Source organism: Acartia tonsa, chromosome 3 (genome assembly GCF_053477335.1).
Source record: "Acartia tonsa isolate MP-2025a chromosome 3, ASM5347733v1, whole genome shotgun sequence".
In the NCBI taxonomy this organism is placed as follows: domain Eukaryota; kingdom Metazoa; phylum Arthropoda; class Copepoda; order Calanoida; family Acartiidae; genus Acartia; species Acartia tonsa.
The window spans coordinates 26,106,025-26,122,390 of NC_137262.1; the positions used below are offsets into that span (position 1 = coordinate 26,106,025).

Consider the following 16,366-nt stretch of genomic DNA (forward strand, 5'->3'; position numbering starts at 1 on the left):
AAACTAATTCCATATTTTTAGGTAACAGGATGTTTATGTTTTGTAACTGCCTGTGTGTAGCTTAGGATCTCGCTGACCACTGGATTGCTATAGTTCTCCTTTACAGTAAAGCTTCTTATAGATCCCGTTTTTTAAAATGTTTGGGAGGGCAACTCCACCCTCTTAAGAAATATATATAAGATTTAATGTGAATAAACCAATAACACCCCCCCCCCCCCCGGCCCCCTACCTCTGCCTATCTCACTCAAGTGCCCTAAGAGGCATCTATTGGCCCTGATGTATATGTATATGTAATTTGGATAAACGTAATTCAAATTTGTAAACTTAACCTTAACTAATATAAAACTAAGAGTTGTTGTTTTTAATTGTATTTTTAATCTCAAACTTTCCTAAACATTTTATACAAAAACTTTAGATTACTTTTTTGAAGGGAAAGTAAAAAAACTAACATGGAAAAAAACCTGCAAAAATCTAATTAAATTTTGATAAAGAAATATTTTGAAAAGTAGAATTGTTTTAGAAATTTTCTGAATGTTAAAAAACTTTAATATTAGATTAGTAAATATTTATTATCATAATTAAATCATTTATAATATAACCTTGTAAAGTCTAAAACTTAAAATACTGAAATTCAAACATCAAATAAAAGTGAATTGAAAGACATTTTTGATAAAAATTAATAATAATAATCTTACATATAAAATGCACATAATTAAACAATCATAATTCATCTTGATTTTTGTCTTTTTCAAAGAAAGTTTTTATAATTATTCTTTCTATTAGGGCTAAACCAAGGTATAGTCCAGAACAAAGAAGGATAACACATATCTAAACAAAGAAATAATAATTATTCTTTCTATTAGGGCTAGACCAAGGTAGAGTCCAGAACAAAGAAGGATAACACATTTCTAAACAAATAATTAAATAATAATTATTATCTCTATTAGAGCAGGACCAAGGTAGAGTCCAGAGCAAAGAAGGATAACACATAATTAAATAATAATTATTTTCTCTATTAGAGCCCAGCACAATTAAATATATCTATCTAGTAAAAAAAAAATATTCTTACTACAACATAAAAGAGGTAAGAAAACTATAAGGCTGTTTGCTCTATAATGACAATATAAACCCCGAACCACTTCATTATGCAATCTACATTTTCCTGGATATTTTGTCTACGGTAGTCCATATGTGTACAGCTTTACAGTACATTGTTTCTATTTGTTAAAGGAACACGTATGATAAAAGAAAAAGATTCTTTTTAAAGTAAAATGCTTATATTTCAATCAAAATCTATATTTTTTTTATTTTTTACCGATCCACGTCATTATGCAAATCAAAAGTAAATCAATGAGAAAACGGTTGTTTTGCACTTTTCTCCACTTTTAAAAAATGATTCTGATAAAATAACAATTTTTTAAGGGATGTAGCCATTAATTATAATGAAAAACAGTTTAAGGTAGATTTTAATGATTTTTCTAAATAAGAAATAATTGAAAAAAAGAAATTCTATCCTTATCACTTTAGAGGACAACTGCTGACCCCCAGTCTTGTGGATGAAGCTAAATACATGTTAAAGATAAAAATTACCCTGAAAAGTTACAAAAATGTTTTTTGATGTGTTAAAAAAATCCATTTTAAAATCTTGATTTTGAGGATGATGGCCTTTAAGATGCTCTTACTGGTGGTGAAGGTGAGCTAAATGTTATCTAAGTACATGACCATTACAACAACTTGTCTATTAACCTATGTACCATTTTTTGTAGTCATAGCAGCCTCCAGTAGAGCCTCTCGACATGAAATATAACCATTATCTAAAAACTACATTATTTACTTTATGAATTTTAGTAATTAAAATAGCAATTTTTTTCTTTTTTAATATTGCTTGGCTGGAGGCTTCTATGACTACAAAAATTGGACCATAGTTTAATATATAAGTTTTCTTCAAGGGCATGCACTTTGATAACATTTAGCTCACCATCACCACCAGTAAGAGCATCTTGAAGGCCATCATCCTCAAAATCAAGATTTTAAAATGGATTATTCTAACACATCAAAAAACATTTTTGTATACTTTTCAGGCTAATTTTTATTTTTTACATGTATTTAGCTTCATCCATAAGACTGGGGGTCGGCAGCTGTCCTCTAAAGTAATAGGGATAGAATTTCTTTTTTTCAATTATTTCTTATTTAGAAAAATCAATAAAATCTACCTTAAACTGTTTTTCATTATAATTAATGCATAAATCCCTTAAAAAATTGTTATTTTATCAGAATTATTTTTTAAAAGTGGAGAAAAGGGCAAAACAAACGTTTTCTCATTGATTTTCTTTTGATTTGCATAATGAAGTGGATCTGTAAAAAATACAAAAATATAGATTTTGATTGAAATATAAGCATTTTACTTTAAACAGAATCTTTTTCTTTTATCATACTTGTTGCTTTAACAAATAGAAACAATGTACTGTAAAGCTGTACACTTATGGTCTACCGTAGACAAAATATCCAGGAAAATGTAGATTGCATAATGAAGTGGTTCGGGGTTTATGTAAGTTGCGAAGAACAAAAGATATGGATGAAAAGACAAACTAAGTTATAGAGAGTTTAGTACTAATACAATTGAATGGAAAATAAGAAAAATAGGGTCTCATCATTTGAGAATCACGAAACCCTTAAAATATTGTCTTTTGAAGCATGGCTAACTGACTGACATAACGAGTAAGTTGTATAATGGGTGCTTTTTGGTAATGGGTATCGTAAAAAAAACAGAAGTACATATATCACAATTAGCAGCCGAGAAAATTGTGTTTCCTCCATTGTCATATGGACGGACAGACAGATGAATTATAGAGTATTATTTAAGAGTTACTTACAACAAGTGCAAGCTGTTCCATAGCTCTGTAGCTCATTTCTGAAAATGATGGTTGTTCACATAGCTCCTAAAACATTATTTTGTTTTTATTCAAACCATAATATTTTAAGATATTTTAAAAACGAACATAGAAAAACAATTTACAGAAATGTTGTTCCTTTAATTCGCATTTTTCTAAATATTTATGAAAGAACTTTATTGAAACTAGCGGCTATGCACTCAGATGCCTGCAGGGGGAATTTGAGGAAGGGAGGGGGAAGAAGGAGAGGAAGTCTACCCTAAATTTAAATTTTTGTTTAAAATGTATTGTTAAGGGAGTGTATTTTTTCTAGAGTCCATGAGGTTACTGGTATCCACTTAAAACTAGCCATTAACCTTTCCTGGTATTAGAAGAATCTTCACTTTTTCGTTACAGTCAGACAGATACAAAACCATCCGTCTATATATATAATATGTTTATCAATCCATCATTATCTATCTACATACCTGTAGAAAAGGTTGTAATTTTATTGGATGGCATGCCTGACTCATCACACACACTTTCATAAGCTGGGCTCGAACCTTTGAACACTCGTCTAATCCATCCAAATTTGTTCGATTCTGTAAATAGATAGTTAATATATTCATTCAATTTAACTTTCTAAAAGATTAAAGTATTAGATTTAATATGCACCATTTAAAGGGTAGATTTTGCTAGAATAAGGCCTGAATATCATTGACAAACAGACAGACATGAACAATTATGAACAAGCTTTGCCTTATCATTTATAAATGTAATATAGAGTGACTGCACTATTTACATTAAAATTTTGCTTATTTATTTGAATGCAAATCGATTTGATTTTGTGATTTTTCCTTCTACAAAATTGTATATGTAGAGTATTTGCTTAGTGTGACATCATTTCCACACAAAGTTTTTATTTTGATAATAAAAACTCTGAGTATAGACATTTTGAAATGTAGCTTAAAAAATTTCTTCTTATAATCAAAACCCTTATTTTTTGTGAACTTTAATCTCTTGCAAAATAATATAATAATTTTTTTGTGGATTTTGTTGAACATGGAGTATTTGCTCAAATATTAGCTTTACTTTCATCTGCTTCTACATACAGTCAAACTAGGTGTAGGGATAATTATCCTTTCAAAAGTTTATCAGAAATATAGTTAAATCATCTGTAGTGATAAGATGTAGTGATAATCATTAGACAACCAACCTCTTGCTTTCACAGAATTTGTTTTGACGTCCTAACTGTGTATGACAATAAGTTGCGCCTGTTTACGGCTAATGCATTCTCCCTGCTTAAATTATTAATGTCACAAGCCGTACATAGCAGCAGGTACCATTTTAACATCTCTAGTATAACATAGTGTGGTCCAGCATCAAACCAAACACTACCCAGAGGGCAAGCAGTTGCATTGCGCTAACTTTTACCCTAATCCTGTTGGTTTATACAGTACTGCTATATTAATTTTGTTTGTTATGCCCCTCATATGCCAGGAAAAACACATATTGTAATGTTGAAGTGACAATAAAATTATAACACTTTGAAGTGATTTTAGACTCTTTAACTGAGCTTTACACTGATTTAAAGCCTGCAACTTCCATTACTCATTTTAAATTACATATCCCTCGTTCCAAGGTGATCCAAGATTTGAAGAATTTAGAGCAGTTACAGATAGATAGGACAAGGACAAACATATGCATATAAATACCAACTCTGCATATTCAGAGATTAAAGAAGGGAATCTTAAGGTATTATCAGGGATCTACAGGTTTAAAATATAAGCAATAAAATCATAAGTCATAGGGGCACTTTAGTTTGAGGAATCTTAGTTTTAAAAGGAAAAGTTGATTTTTTTGACGGGTAATTGTTTCTAAATACTTTTTTTGTGGTTCATACTGTAGTAACGCATCCCATTACTGGCTTCTCTAGATGATCAATTAAAATCGAAGGAGAATCATACCCTTACGAGCTAGGTAGGCATAATTTCCGCCGAACAAATATGTGAAAAAATCTAGACATTCTAAAAGTATACAAGTTACATAATCTATCTAATCAATTTGAAAGTCTAAATAACTTTATTAAAACAAAATCAAAAGAAAAAATGTAAACTTTTGAATAAGAAATTAATTTTACTTTCAGCCTTTATGCAATCACTGAAATTGTGTAGTTTTCAAAACTTATGAATCAATCTAACTTATAAAATTATTGAATTTACAAAAAAAACAAGGATGACAACATTCATGAGTAGCAAAGCAGTAGTCTGTCTGTGTGTCTGCCTGTACCGAAGGATCTCGCTAACCGCTGAACCGATCGGGTTCTCGACTCCTTAACACGGTAGCTTCTTATAGGTCCCGGGAAGGTTTATAACTATTTTGGGGGATGGTACCACCACCCTTCCAAGAGAAATCACAAAAAAAATAAAAAAAATTACGTATAGAGACTTGAACACAACATAGCTAGTTATCGTAGAGACTTGAACGCAACATAGATAGGTATCGTATTATTTAAAAAAAAAATAAAGTGCCACTAAAGGCCTCTAGGGGCGTAACCGCTAGACATTACATAAAGTATGTATTGGTCGTTTGAAGCATGACTGATAGACCCCTCGCAGGATAAGAGCTACAACAGTTGCTAGAAATGAGCAAATAAGAGGAGGAGGGGTTTTGATGGTCAAAAAAATGTCAAGTACTAAAGTTTTTTTCTGTGTTATAAGATTTCGGTAACAAATTGTTAAGAAAACATAAGTTCTGAATTGAATTAATAATAATTTTATGTTAGCCCCCCCCCCCCCCTATCCCTCCCTCTCCATCTCTTCGAAAACTAAATGAAAAATATAAAAATATTCGGATCATGGAAAGAAAACAAAGTCATTCCTTAATTAGGACAGAAGTCACTTTCCTAGGAAGGACTTAAGTAGCTTCCCTTATGTGAGAATTTGTTAGATGAAGGGCATAACTTGTCTCCCTTAACAAAGATTTTGCAAGATGGAGGACATAAGTAGCCTCCCTTCACCACACAAAACCTAGCTTTTTGGTCCTTCACATAGCAAATTCTTGCAAAACATAGCATTTCTGTCCTTCACATAGCAAATTCTTGCAAAACATAGCAAATTCTTGCAAAACATAGCAAATTCTTGCAAAACTTATCTTTCCTGTCCTTCACATAGCAAATTCTTGCAAAACATAGCAAATTCTTGCAAAACTTAGCATTTCTGTCCTTCACATAGCAAATTCTTGCAAAACATAGCAAATTCTCGAAAAACATAGCATTTCTGTCCTTTACATAGCAAATTCTTGCAAAAAATAGCAAATTCTTGCAAAAAATAGCATTTCTGTCTTTCACATAGCAAATTCTTGCAAAACATAGCATTTCTGTCCTTCACATAGCAAATTCTTGCAAAACATAGCATTTCTGTCCTTCACAAAGCAAATTCTTGCAAAACATAGCAAATTCTTGCAAAACATAGCAAATTCTTGCAAAACATAGCATTTCTGTCCTTCACATGGCAAATTCTTGCAAAACATAGCAAATTCTTGCAAAACATAGCAAATTCTTGCAAAACATAGCATTTATGTCCTTCACATAGCAAATTCTTGCAAAACATAGCAAATTCTTGCAAAACCTAGCATTTCTGTCCTTCACATAGCAAATTCTTGCAAAACATAGCAAATTCTTGCAAAACATAGCAAATTCTTGCAAAACATAGCAAATCCTTGCAAAACATAGCAAATTCTTGCAAAACTTAGCATTTCTGTCCTTAACATAGCAAAATATTGCAAAACATAGCTTTTTTGGTCCTTCACAAAGCAAAATCTCACAAAACATAGGTTTTTCTGACCTTTTTCTAACAGGAGATCAGAACTAAATCAGAACACATAACAAGAGTTTATACATAGTACATTCAGATTATCAATATGCATTTAACTCTGCATAAATTATGATAATTTATGCTGAGTTAAATGTACTGTTTGAACTTCTATCTAACAGGATATGAGAACTTAATCAGAACACACATAACAAGAGTGTTTACATAGTATATTTAGATTAACAATTATTCAATTGCAGTTAGGCCCCTTTTCATTCCATCATATGACATGGGAAGGAGGTGGCAGAGCATTTTATGCAGCCTAAATTCCCAAGAATGCAATGCCACTTTTCCTAAAAGGCATCATAGCTGGCCTCTTTTGTGTCCATCATATGACATGGGAGGTTGTGACACAAAAGAGACCAGCTATGGTGCCATGTAGGAAAATCGGAATTGCATACTCGGGATTCTAGGCTAAAAAAATGCTCCTCAACCTCCTTCTCATGTCATGTTGTGGACAGAAAAGGGGCCTAACTCCAGACTGTTTAGCAGCTATGATGCCTAACAGGAAAAGTGGCAATGCATTCATGGGAATCTAGGCTGCATAAAATGCTCCTCAACCTCCTTCCCATGTCATATGATGGAAAGAAAAGGGGCCTAACTGCAATTGAATAATTGTTAATCTGAATGTACTATGTAAACACTCTTGTTATGTGTGTTCTGATTAAGTTCTCATATCCTGTTAGATAGAAGTTCAAACAGTACATTTAACTCTGCATAAATTATCATAATTTATGCAGTGCATATTGCATAATTGATAATCTGAATGTACTATGTAAAAACTCTTGTTATGTGTGTTCTGATTTAGTTCTGATCTCCTGTTAGAAAAAGATCAGAAAAACCTATGTTTTGGTAGATTTTGCTATGTGAAGGACCAAAAAGCTATGTCTTGCTATGTTAAGGACAGAAATGCTAAGTTTTCCAAGAATTTGCTATGTTTTGCAAGAATTTGCTATGTTTTGCAAGAATTTTCTATGTTTTGCAAGAATTTGCTATGTTTTGCAAGAATTTGCTATTTTATGCAAGAATTTGCTATGTGAAGGACAGAAATGCTATGTTTTGCAAGAATTTGCTATGTTTTGCAAAAATTTGCTATTTTTTGCAAGAATTTGCTATGTAAAGGACAGAAATGCTATGTTTTGCAAGAATTTGCTAAGTTTTCCAAGAATTTGCTATGTTTTGCAAGAATTTGCTATGTGAAGGACAGAAATGCTATGTTTTGTGAGGTTTTGCTATGTGAAGGACAGAAAAGCTAAGTTTTGCAACATGAAGGACATAAGCAGCCTTCCTAATGTAAGAATTTGTCAGACAAAGGACATAAGTCACCTCCCTTAAGTTATATTTTGTTAGATGAAGGACATAAGTAGCCTTCCTTAGACCAATTTCCAGTGACTTCTGTCCTAATTAGGAATGACTTTGTTTTCTTTCCATGATCCAAATATTCTTCTTTATTTTAAAATCGAAACAAACTATTGTTATATTTTCTGGTAAAATCAAGGGAAAAGTTTAGCATTTGTGGTGTTTTTTAAACAAACGAAGCCAGAAATAAATCAAGACTTTTTACATAATCTGAATTAATAAGCAACTAAATATATTGTTGCGTATTTAAAACTTTATCTCAGGATATATCTTAAATTCTTAGTATAAAAGATCCCCTTCTTATGTGTGTACTAAAGTATCCACGGAATTTGGCTGTGTTAGGCTACAGGAACCCAACCACATAATCATTATACAGCATGACCCTCGAAAAAGTATTTTTAAGCATCTGCAGCCCTTATTTCTCAATGAATTATTAAAAAATGCTTATGTCCTTGTTCTCCATAGTATTCCACGTAAGTAGATATAAAAATATTTTTTTCACCTCCATTAACACCGGAGATTTTTAGAGCTAAAGTTTTGAAAAAGTGACTGAGAAAAAGGATTTTTTTGTGTTTCTCTTATTTTTTGGATGGTTATATTATGTTTTTCTGGCAACTGAATAATGAGACACAAAGAAAAACAAGTTAACTAAATATTTCTTTTTTATTCCACCAAAAAATATAAATTTTTAATGGCAAAAAATACTACTGAATGAATTGATTATTTGCAAATTTTAGGTTATTTATTAACCTTTATTTATAGAAAAGGATTAATTATGACAGTTGCTCCGCCTACTTTTCTGACATTTTAATTATTTAATAGGGGGTAAATTAAGCTTTTTAGACTAAAAAATCATTATGTTTATTTTTATTTTCTTTATAACTTTTTTGTTATTAAAGTTAGGATTGTGAAACAAAAACAATTTTCCTGCTATATTCATGGAGATTTATTTGGTTTTTTAATCTTAAACAATTTTGCCTAATAAGTAAGTTTTTCAAAATATCATTAAACTAAAAAGACTCAAAAAATATGTGTAAAAAAATGCTTTTCACTCAAAAACTAAATTTTTTATTTCATTTTTTATAAAGTTTCTGCTAGTAACAAAAATAAAAGGATTTCTAGCTTAATTTTGCTAAAAAAGTCGTTTCATGTTAAAAGTTACTTTTTTCTCAGTCACTTTTTCAAAACTTTAGCACTAAAAATCTCCGGTGTTAATGGAGGTAAAAAAAATATTTTTATATCTACTTACGTGGAATACTATAGAGAACAAGGACATATGCATTTTTTAATAATTCATTGAGAAATAAGGGCTGCAGATGCTTAAAAATACTTTTTCGAGGGTCATGCTGTATAAAACACAGTTCACTCGAAGCGACAGTAAGAGAAAAAAAAATTCCCAGTCATAAGACTAACTGCTCCTTAAACATACCAATGAATGTATAAATTTAGTGAAAAAACGAAAATCCGGAAATGAGGGCTTTTCGAGAAAAAGCCAAAAATACATTCTTGTGATATATGTGGAAAAAAACAGTCAATCATTCATACTAAATTATGCTATTATTAATTTCATTTTCATTTAATGATACCAAAATTGAGTCAAAAACTAAAAATTATAGTGCAATTTAAATTTCTATAGGTAATGTTTTATGTTATTATACATTAGCAAATTTGACGGTATGTGACCCTCAGGCATGAACATAGTTGTTTAAAGGGCGAATATAGGTTTGATATAATATGAGCTTATTTCAAAGGTGCCATTATATAGATTATAAATAACTTAAGGATATTGACATATCTAATTGTATAAGTCTGTTTATAGCTTAAAACCTTTCTAACTCAAGATAATATTATGTAATAAGTGTGGTTCCCTAAGAACTCAATTACCCTAGCATCACACAAGGCTTCGTAGCAAGGTTGAATTAAAAAGCTTTCGTTAAAGGATAGTCGTAATAATGTGGAAACCAATTAATCAGGGGTAAATATACCCATCTTCTACCTTAATACAAATTATATAAAGTAAAATATTTAAAAGTTAAAAAAACATCAAATAATGTAAAAAGTAAAAAAAAAATAATTGATAAAATTTTCTTGGAGGAAGAATGATTTCAAATCCCTGTTTTTTTAAGGTTTGTGTGTGTGTGTGTTAAAATTGCGTACATCAGGGTTTTTATATTTTCCAGAATTAACCAATGATCTTTGTACAGAAAATAAACTTTAAGACGTATTATTTACCCTAGTCAAAACTTTTACGCAAATTATTTCTACGCTTTTTAAAAATTGAATTAAAGAGTATATAATCTAAAATAATAAACATTTAAATTATCATTTAAGATGCGTGCCATTGTAATAGTCAATCAAACTTAAGCAAAATAGTCAAAAAAAAGTCTTGTAAAGGGCTAAAATAAACCGTTTGTCGTCAATCTCATTTATCATATGTTCAATTGAAACAGAAAATTGCAAAATCTACTTAAGGATTTTTTTGAATTTTTAAATTTGGCATAGATATTCTAAAAGTATGAAATGGCACCTTTCATATAAGCTCATATCATATCGAACCTATATTCGCCCTTTAACAGTGGACTTATTTTTCTTTAAAGGATCATAATGTTTTAGACATGCCTAGAGTTATATGTTATGACCAGAGAATGAGAGAACAATGGGCTGTTATTACTTTCTTATTTCTTGACTTAATAACTTTAGGAACTTTTTGATTGGTTGTTTCAATAAGTTCAGTGTTCAAATGTTGCAACACTAATTTTAATCTACAGAATGGGTAATTTTGTGTATCATCATTAGGGATATATATCAATGTATAGGCCATTGTCTTATCCCTTTGGATCCCTGTGTTATGACACACTTAATTGGTTTGTTTTTATATTGATAATAATCCAGTGATCTTTTATATCATCCCTGTCATTGTCTACATCATCTAAGTTTAAGCAAACCTTTAAAAAGTCTCTTTCCTTATTAATACCAACTTCTGATCTCAATGTTTAATCAGATGAATAACTCCTTGTTTCTTTAATATGTTCTATTACACCCTTTACATCAAGGCAATGAGTAATACATACTTCTTTTAACAATTGTTTTCTTATGACCCTCAAGTTCTACTACTTGAGATTTATGATGTTTTTCTACCTTGCAGTTTTAAGATTATCTCTAACACCCTTTGATCTCATTCAAAAATTACACAATATTTTTTTTCTTCTGCTTTTAAACAACAAGTTTGTAGATGGTTTCAACCATAACATATCATTAACAACACTTGACTAGCTTATATAAGTTATTCCTACTGCAGTTTTTACTATCAAACAAATACATCAGTTACAATGAACTAGTTGTTTGGAATTAGAGGGGTCAAAATCATCTAAATCAAACTCTCTAACCCAATTGATATTGATTTTAGTAAATTTTCTTATATCAGAACCTTTCTGAAAACATACTAGACAAATACATGCATAATTATGTGCTATGTTTTAGCTGTTTTATGACATTCTCTGAATGCCTGTAAGATATTTCAATAATTAAACTCAATGTTTTTTTTAATAATGACACTTAAAAATGCTGAAATGACTGATTTAAAGTTTAGTAGTAAGCTATTTAATAACATTTGAATTGTAAAATTGGGCAATTTTTATATTATAAAATTGTTTTTATAATTTAGAAGTTTTTTTTCAAAGAAATTCATATTAGGGTTGCTAGATTGTTATATGTTAAAATGCATAAAGGAAGTTGCAAAATCGTTGTCTGTAACTAAATTGAACTAAATCAAACCTAGATTGAAACATCTAGTGGCAGAATTTTAAACTACAACTATATATTTCATTCTGACCTAATTCTAAACTGTTGCAGTTTCAGAAATATGAAACTAAGGCGACTAATAGCATAAATTTAGTATAAATGTTTGACTCTTTTTTTCACATATATCACAAGAATGTGTTTTTGGCTTTTTCTCAAAAAGCCCCCATTTCCAGATTTTCGTTTTTTCACTAAATTTATATATTCATTGGGATGTCTTAGAAGCAGTTAGTATTATGCCTGGAAAATTTTTTTTCTCTTACTGTCGCTTCGAGTGATTTGTGAAAAGAAACAGGATGTGTATCTTTCTCTCTAAAAGATTTTGTTAACAATGTTGCTTTTCATATGTTTTTAACTATTTTAAGGGAGGTTACCACTGCCATCTCAATAGAAATCACCCATAGAAAAAAAAACCACACAAAAAAACCAAAACTAAATTTGAAAATCAGGTTATGGGTCAATTCTCTCCCTCAGGTGTAGCCGCTAGTATCAAATACGCATAGATGTAAATCTTACAACTCTTTCCAGAAAATAAGTTTTGTATTTTTCTCTAAGGGCCAAAATGGTTTATTTCAAGGCGTTCGTGAGATGCCCTGATGTAACTTCTGAGATTTTATATACTATTTTTCATATTAAAGTGTCTGGTTTATGTGCTTTAAACTTTCGTTAAAAATTTCGTGGGTCCTCTAGAATGTGAATGAGAGAATGTTTTTATTCTAATTCTAAAGTTCATTCCAATTTGAAAAGTTTTGTTTATAAAATAAACATCAAGAATTGTAAACATGTCTTTATTATATTTTCTTTGCATGTGTGTGTATACAATGCACAATTTTGTGCACAATAGTTTGTGCACATATGTTGTTGTGTACAAGTTTAATGCTATTATGTAAGTTATTTTTGAATTTACTCAATTTCAAATTTAAACTTTTTTATTAGAGGCAGCGCCGTTATAACTAGTCAACCTTTGAGAAAAAAAGGATTTCTTAAAATATAAAGCAAATGACTATAAATTACACTAGAACCCAAAGTTTTGAAACCTCGTTATGAACTAATAATTCTTGTCTAAAGAAGGTGTAACTGTATCTATCATCAGTGGGAATGTATAAGAATTTATCGCCCATTGTCCTTAAGATCCCTGCAAATTATTACTTTTCATAAATAATATGTGATCTATCTCAATATTGCATTTGACAAGGAAATATAATTTAGAAAGCCTCAATGTTTAGCGAATAATAAGCTTCTTTAAAGGAAAAACATTAGAATTGACCAACAAACTATTACAGCTGATAACGCTATTTTGGCTGACAAAATTCCTTTTTCTAAGTAATTAATAGTTACCATAAAAGCCGCCAAAGCTAGATCTGTAACTCTTGGGATCTGTGTTACCAATGGATTGAAGCTTGCCTAAAAAATGTACAGAAATATTAAGTAACTAGACTATATAAAATTAAAAAGAATGTCTGTGTCTGTATATCTGTATTGAAAGTATGATGGATTAAGTTTCTTTTACGGAGAAGCTTCCTATATGTCGTAGGTCAATTACAATCCTCCACCCCATCCTAAAACCAATAAGTTAAGAGTAATGTTTTTATCAGTTTTCAAGTCTTTATCAAAAGAGAAAAATTTAATATACTTACAGGCAAAATAGTTTTTTTTAATTAAAAACAAGAAGAAGTGTCATGTTACCTGTTCCATTATTTGTTTATCTAGAGAACCTTCATCTGTCATTGATTCATGATCCATATTTGACATTTTGTTATCTATTGGAATAATCTTAATTTATACATTCTTGTTACATTAAATCTTTACATATATATTTCTAATTTAATCTTAAGACAGGAAGGTAGGGAATAAAGTGGTGTTTACCCCCTTAGATTTTGAAAACCCTTATTTTATCCCACTAAAATTCTAAGATAAACATTACATTACCTCAATGAAACCCCTCAAAAAAAAGCTTTTGCGTTCTCGCTTTAAGGGTTGTGTCTAAAAGTAAGAATTAAATTTACAAATGTTTTTTAAACAACTTGTAGAATTAAAAGAGTGTAAAAAATTAACTAATCTTCACCCCAAAACTTCCTAAAATAGCTCCGTTCTTTGGTAGCTTGATAACCAAACTCTATTATTATTTGCATTTAAAACATTTAAGGATCAGCCTAAATTTGCAATGAGGTAATGTTACAAGTTATTAAATATCTGTGTAAATGCACCATAATGATTTATAAATTCAATTCTAAATCTTATCAAGTTTAAACTATAGCCAATTTATTAAATGCAACTATGTACTAAGTAGCACAGCAATAAATAGGTTATATCAGGGTGCGTTTTTGTAAAGTTTATGTTTTGAATAAAAATATACAAAACAAGGTGTTTTAAACATGTACTATTAATTTAACTGTTTAACCCTTACAGATTGGGCCCCTATTCCCACCTTAATATATTGGGGGGGGGGGGGTCATATTGACCCCCCCCCCCCCCCCCCTCTATCTCGGCTTCTGTTACAGATAAAGACGTAAAATTTTTTTCTGGTGGTTCATGTGTATTTTTAGAGAAAATTACTTTTTCTAGTCATAGCGATCAGGCCGCTCCTTAGCCGCTTTTTAGCGGCCAGCCGCTAAATTTTAAAACAGCTGTAGAGCGGCCAATTTTGCAGCTAGGATGACCAAATTTTAGGACGAACTTTTATTTTTCATAACAAAAAAATTACTTTTTCTGATCATCGCCAAAAAACGGCAACTAACGGAAACCGCCATTTTCGGCGGTTACGGCGGTAAAAAGGCGGTTGGCGGCGCCAATTATTATTTTTATCTGTTTATTATTGCTCAAGGATTTACCAAAAAAATTTATAGGTCTCTAGCTGTAATAGAAGCCACGATATTCATGATATATGTCTGTAGTAAAAGCCGGACAAAAATCGGTCATAAAGTCGGTCAGGGTGCGGTCAAACGGTCATAACACCACTTTTCTCATAAGGTCATTGATATCTCAGTATTCACCAAAAAGAATTTTTTATTATTTTGGTGCTACCCAACCGACTTTGACCGGACACCAAGACCGACACAGACCAGATATCCTAATAAAATCAACTCTTGCCGACGTATAATTACTAAACTTTAAAAGTCATGAAGTCACAACTCTCTATCTTACCTACAAAAAAAATGACATTGAAAAAATAGAGGGGGGGGGTCAATATGACCCCCCCCCCCCCGATCTGTAAGGGTTAAAGCAATGTTTTAGTAGTTATTTAGCATTGTAAATATATGTACATACTTAGTGTACTTGGTTTACAACTACTCTACAATTTTGACTCTTCGTTTTAGGTACTGTATGAATGTTTACGCACATAAGTTTCTTGCGTTTTGAAGGTTATTAAAATAAACAAAAGAAAAACTGCCCTTCTTATTTCTTTTTAAAATAAGGGGATTGACAATGCTCAACAAGGTACTCTATGTGAAAGCTTTCCTTTTATTGGACATTATTATCCTAGATCAATAGCTTCCAAAGATAAATATCGTATTATTAATTTCCTCTTCTTTTGCAAAGTTTTCTTGTTTGCAGGGATGGTAGAGACATTAGGCTGTGAATTACACTGGTACCCAAAGTTTTCGTATTTTTTGGTACCAAAATATGGTTTAATAATTTACAGAAGGAGTAATTTTAGAAATGTGTATTAATTCATCTTCAGTGTCTTATCCCCTAAGGTCCCTGCCATGTTTTAGATCTGTTTTTGCACCTCTGGAAATATATTTTCCTATATCTGTGTGTGAGTATTAATTAAATAATGATGGTAAATTTATCTGTGTGCATAACATAGTTGTACCAAATATGATACACATTCTAAGCCCTGGCCTTAAAAAATTATTTTATTAGAAAAAATATAGAAAATCTTACATCTACCAGGACCTAATATTGGCCTCTTTTTACAATTAAGATTATAGAACTTCACAACTGAGCTAAGTTTAGTTAAAAATTTTAGTAAAAAAGTATGTAATGTTTACAAAATGACACCAATTTGCATCAATATTTTAAGGACTAGACTTAAAGAATAGAACTGCACAGCTGAGCATTTCTACCAAAAATGCATTTGAACAGGTATAAAGGATTCTAAAAAGTTGTATTATAGGGATATTTAGCATTCTCTTAATTTATATAGCTAAACATTTACAGCTTGTTTTGTATTACGTAGCCTTAGTTTGATAGATGTCAAACCATAATCCATTTGAAACGCAACAGTATTTTAGGGCTGAATTTGAAAAATCTTTTGCTAGACACTAATAAAGTAAGTTTTTTGAGTTAAGATACTTGGTTATATATCCCTACATCCAGTTATAATAGTAGCTTGTACTGGGTATTTTTACAAATAATAAAACAAAAGTGTTGTATAGGAAAAGAAACAGGGAAGAGAGAAACAGAGATTATCACACGGTATCTTCTCCTAATTTGTACAATTTTATGTCCTGTTAATTACTA

At 30.7% G+C, this 16,366-nt stretch overlaps 2 protein-coding genes across 2 annotated transcripts in view; one reads left to right on the plus strand and one right to left on the minus strand.

Moving 5' to 3' along the window:
* LOC145313749 (uncharacterized) overlaps positions 1-16,366 on the plus strand; it is a 341,643-nt gene that overhangs the window by 231,726 nt on the left and 93,551 nt on the right. The window lies entirely within an intron of this gene.
* On the minus strand, positions 677-13,659 carry LOC145315172 (uncharacterized). The gene is made up of 5 exons (XM_080155212.1): positions 13,586-13,659; positions 13,238-13,303; positions 3,359-3,472; positions 2,874-2,939; positions 677-828 (listed from the first exon to the last, which is right to left on the minus strand). Exons 1-5 carry the CDS (start codon positions 13,649-13,651, stop codon positions 721-723), a joined length of 420 nt encoding a protein of 139 aa, XP_080011338.1. The 5' UTR covers positions 13,652-13,659; the 3' UTR covers positions 677-720.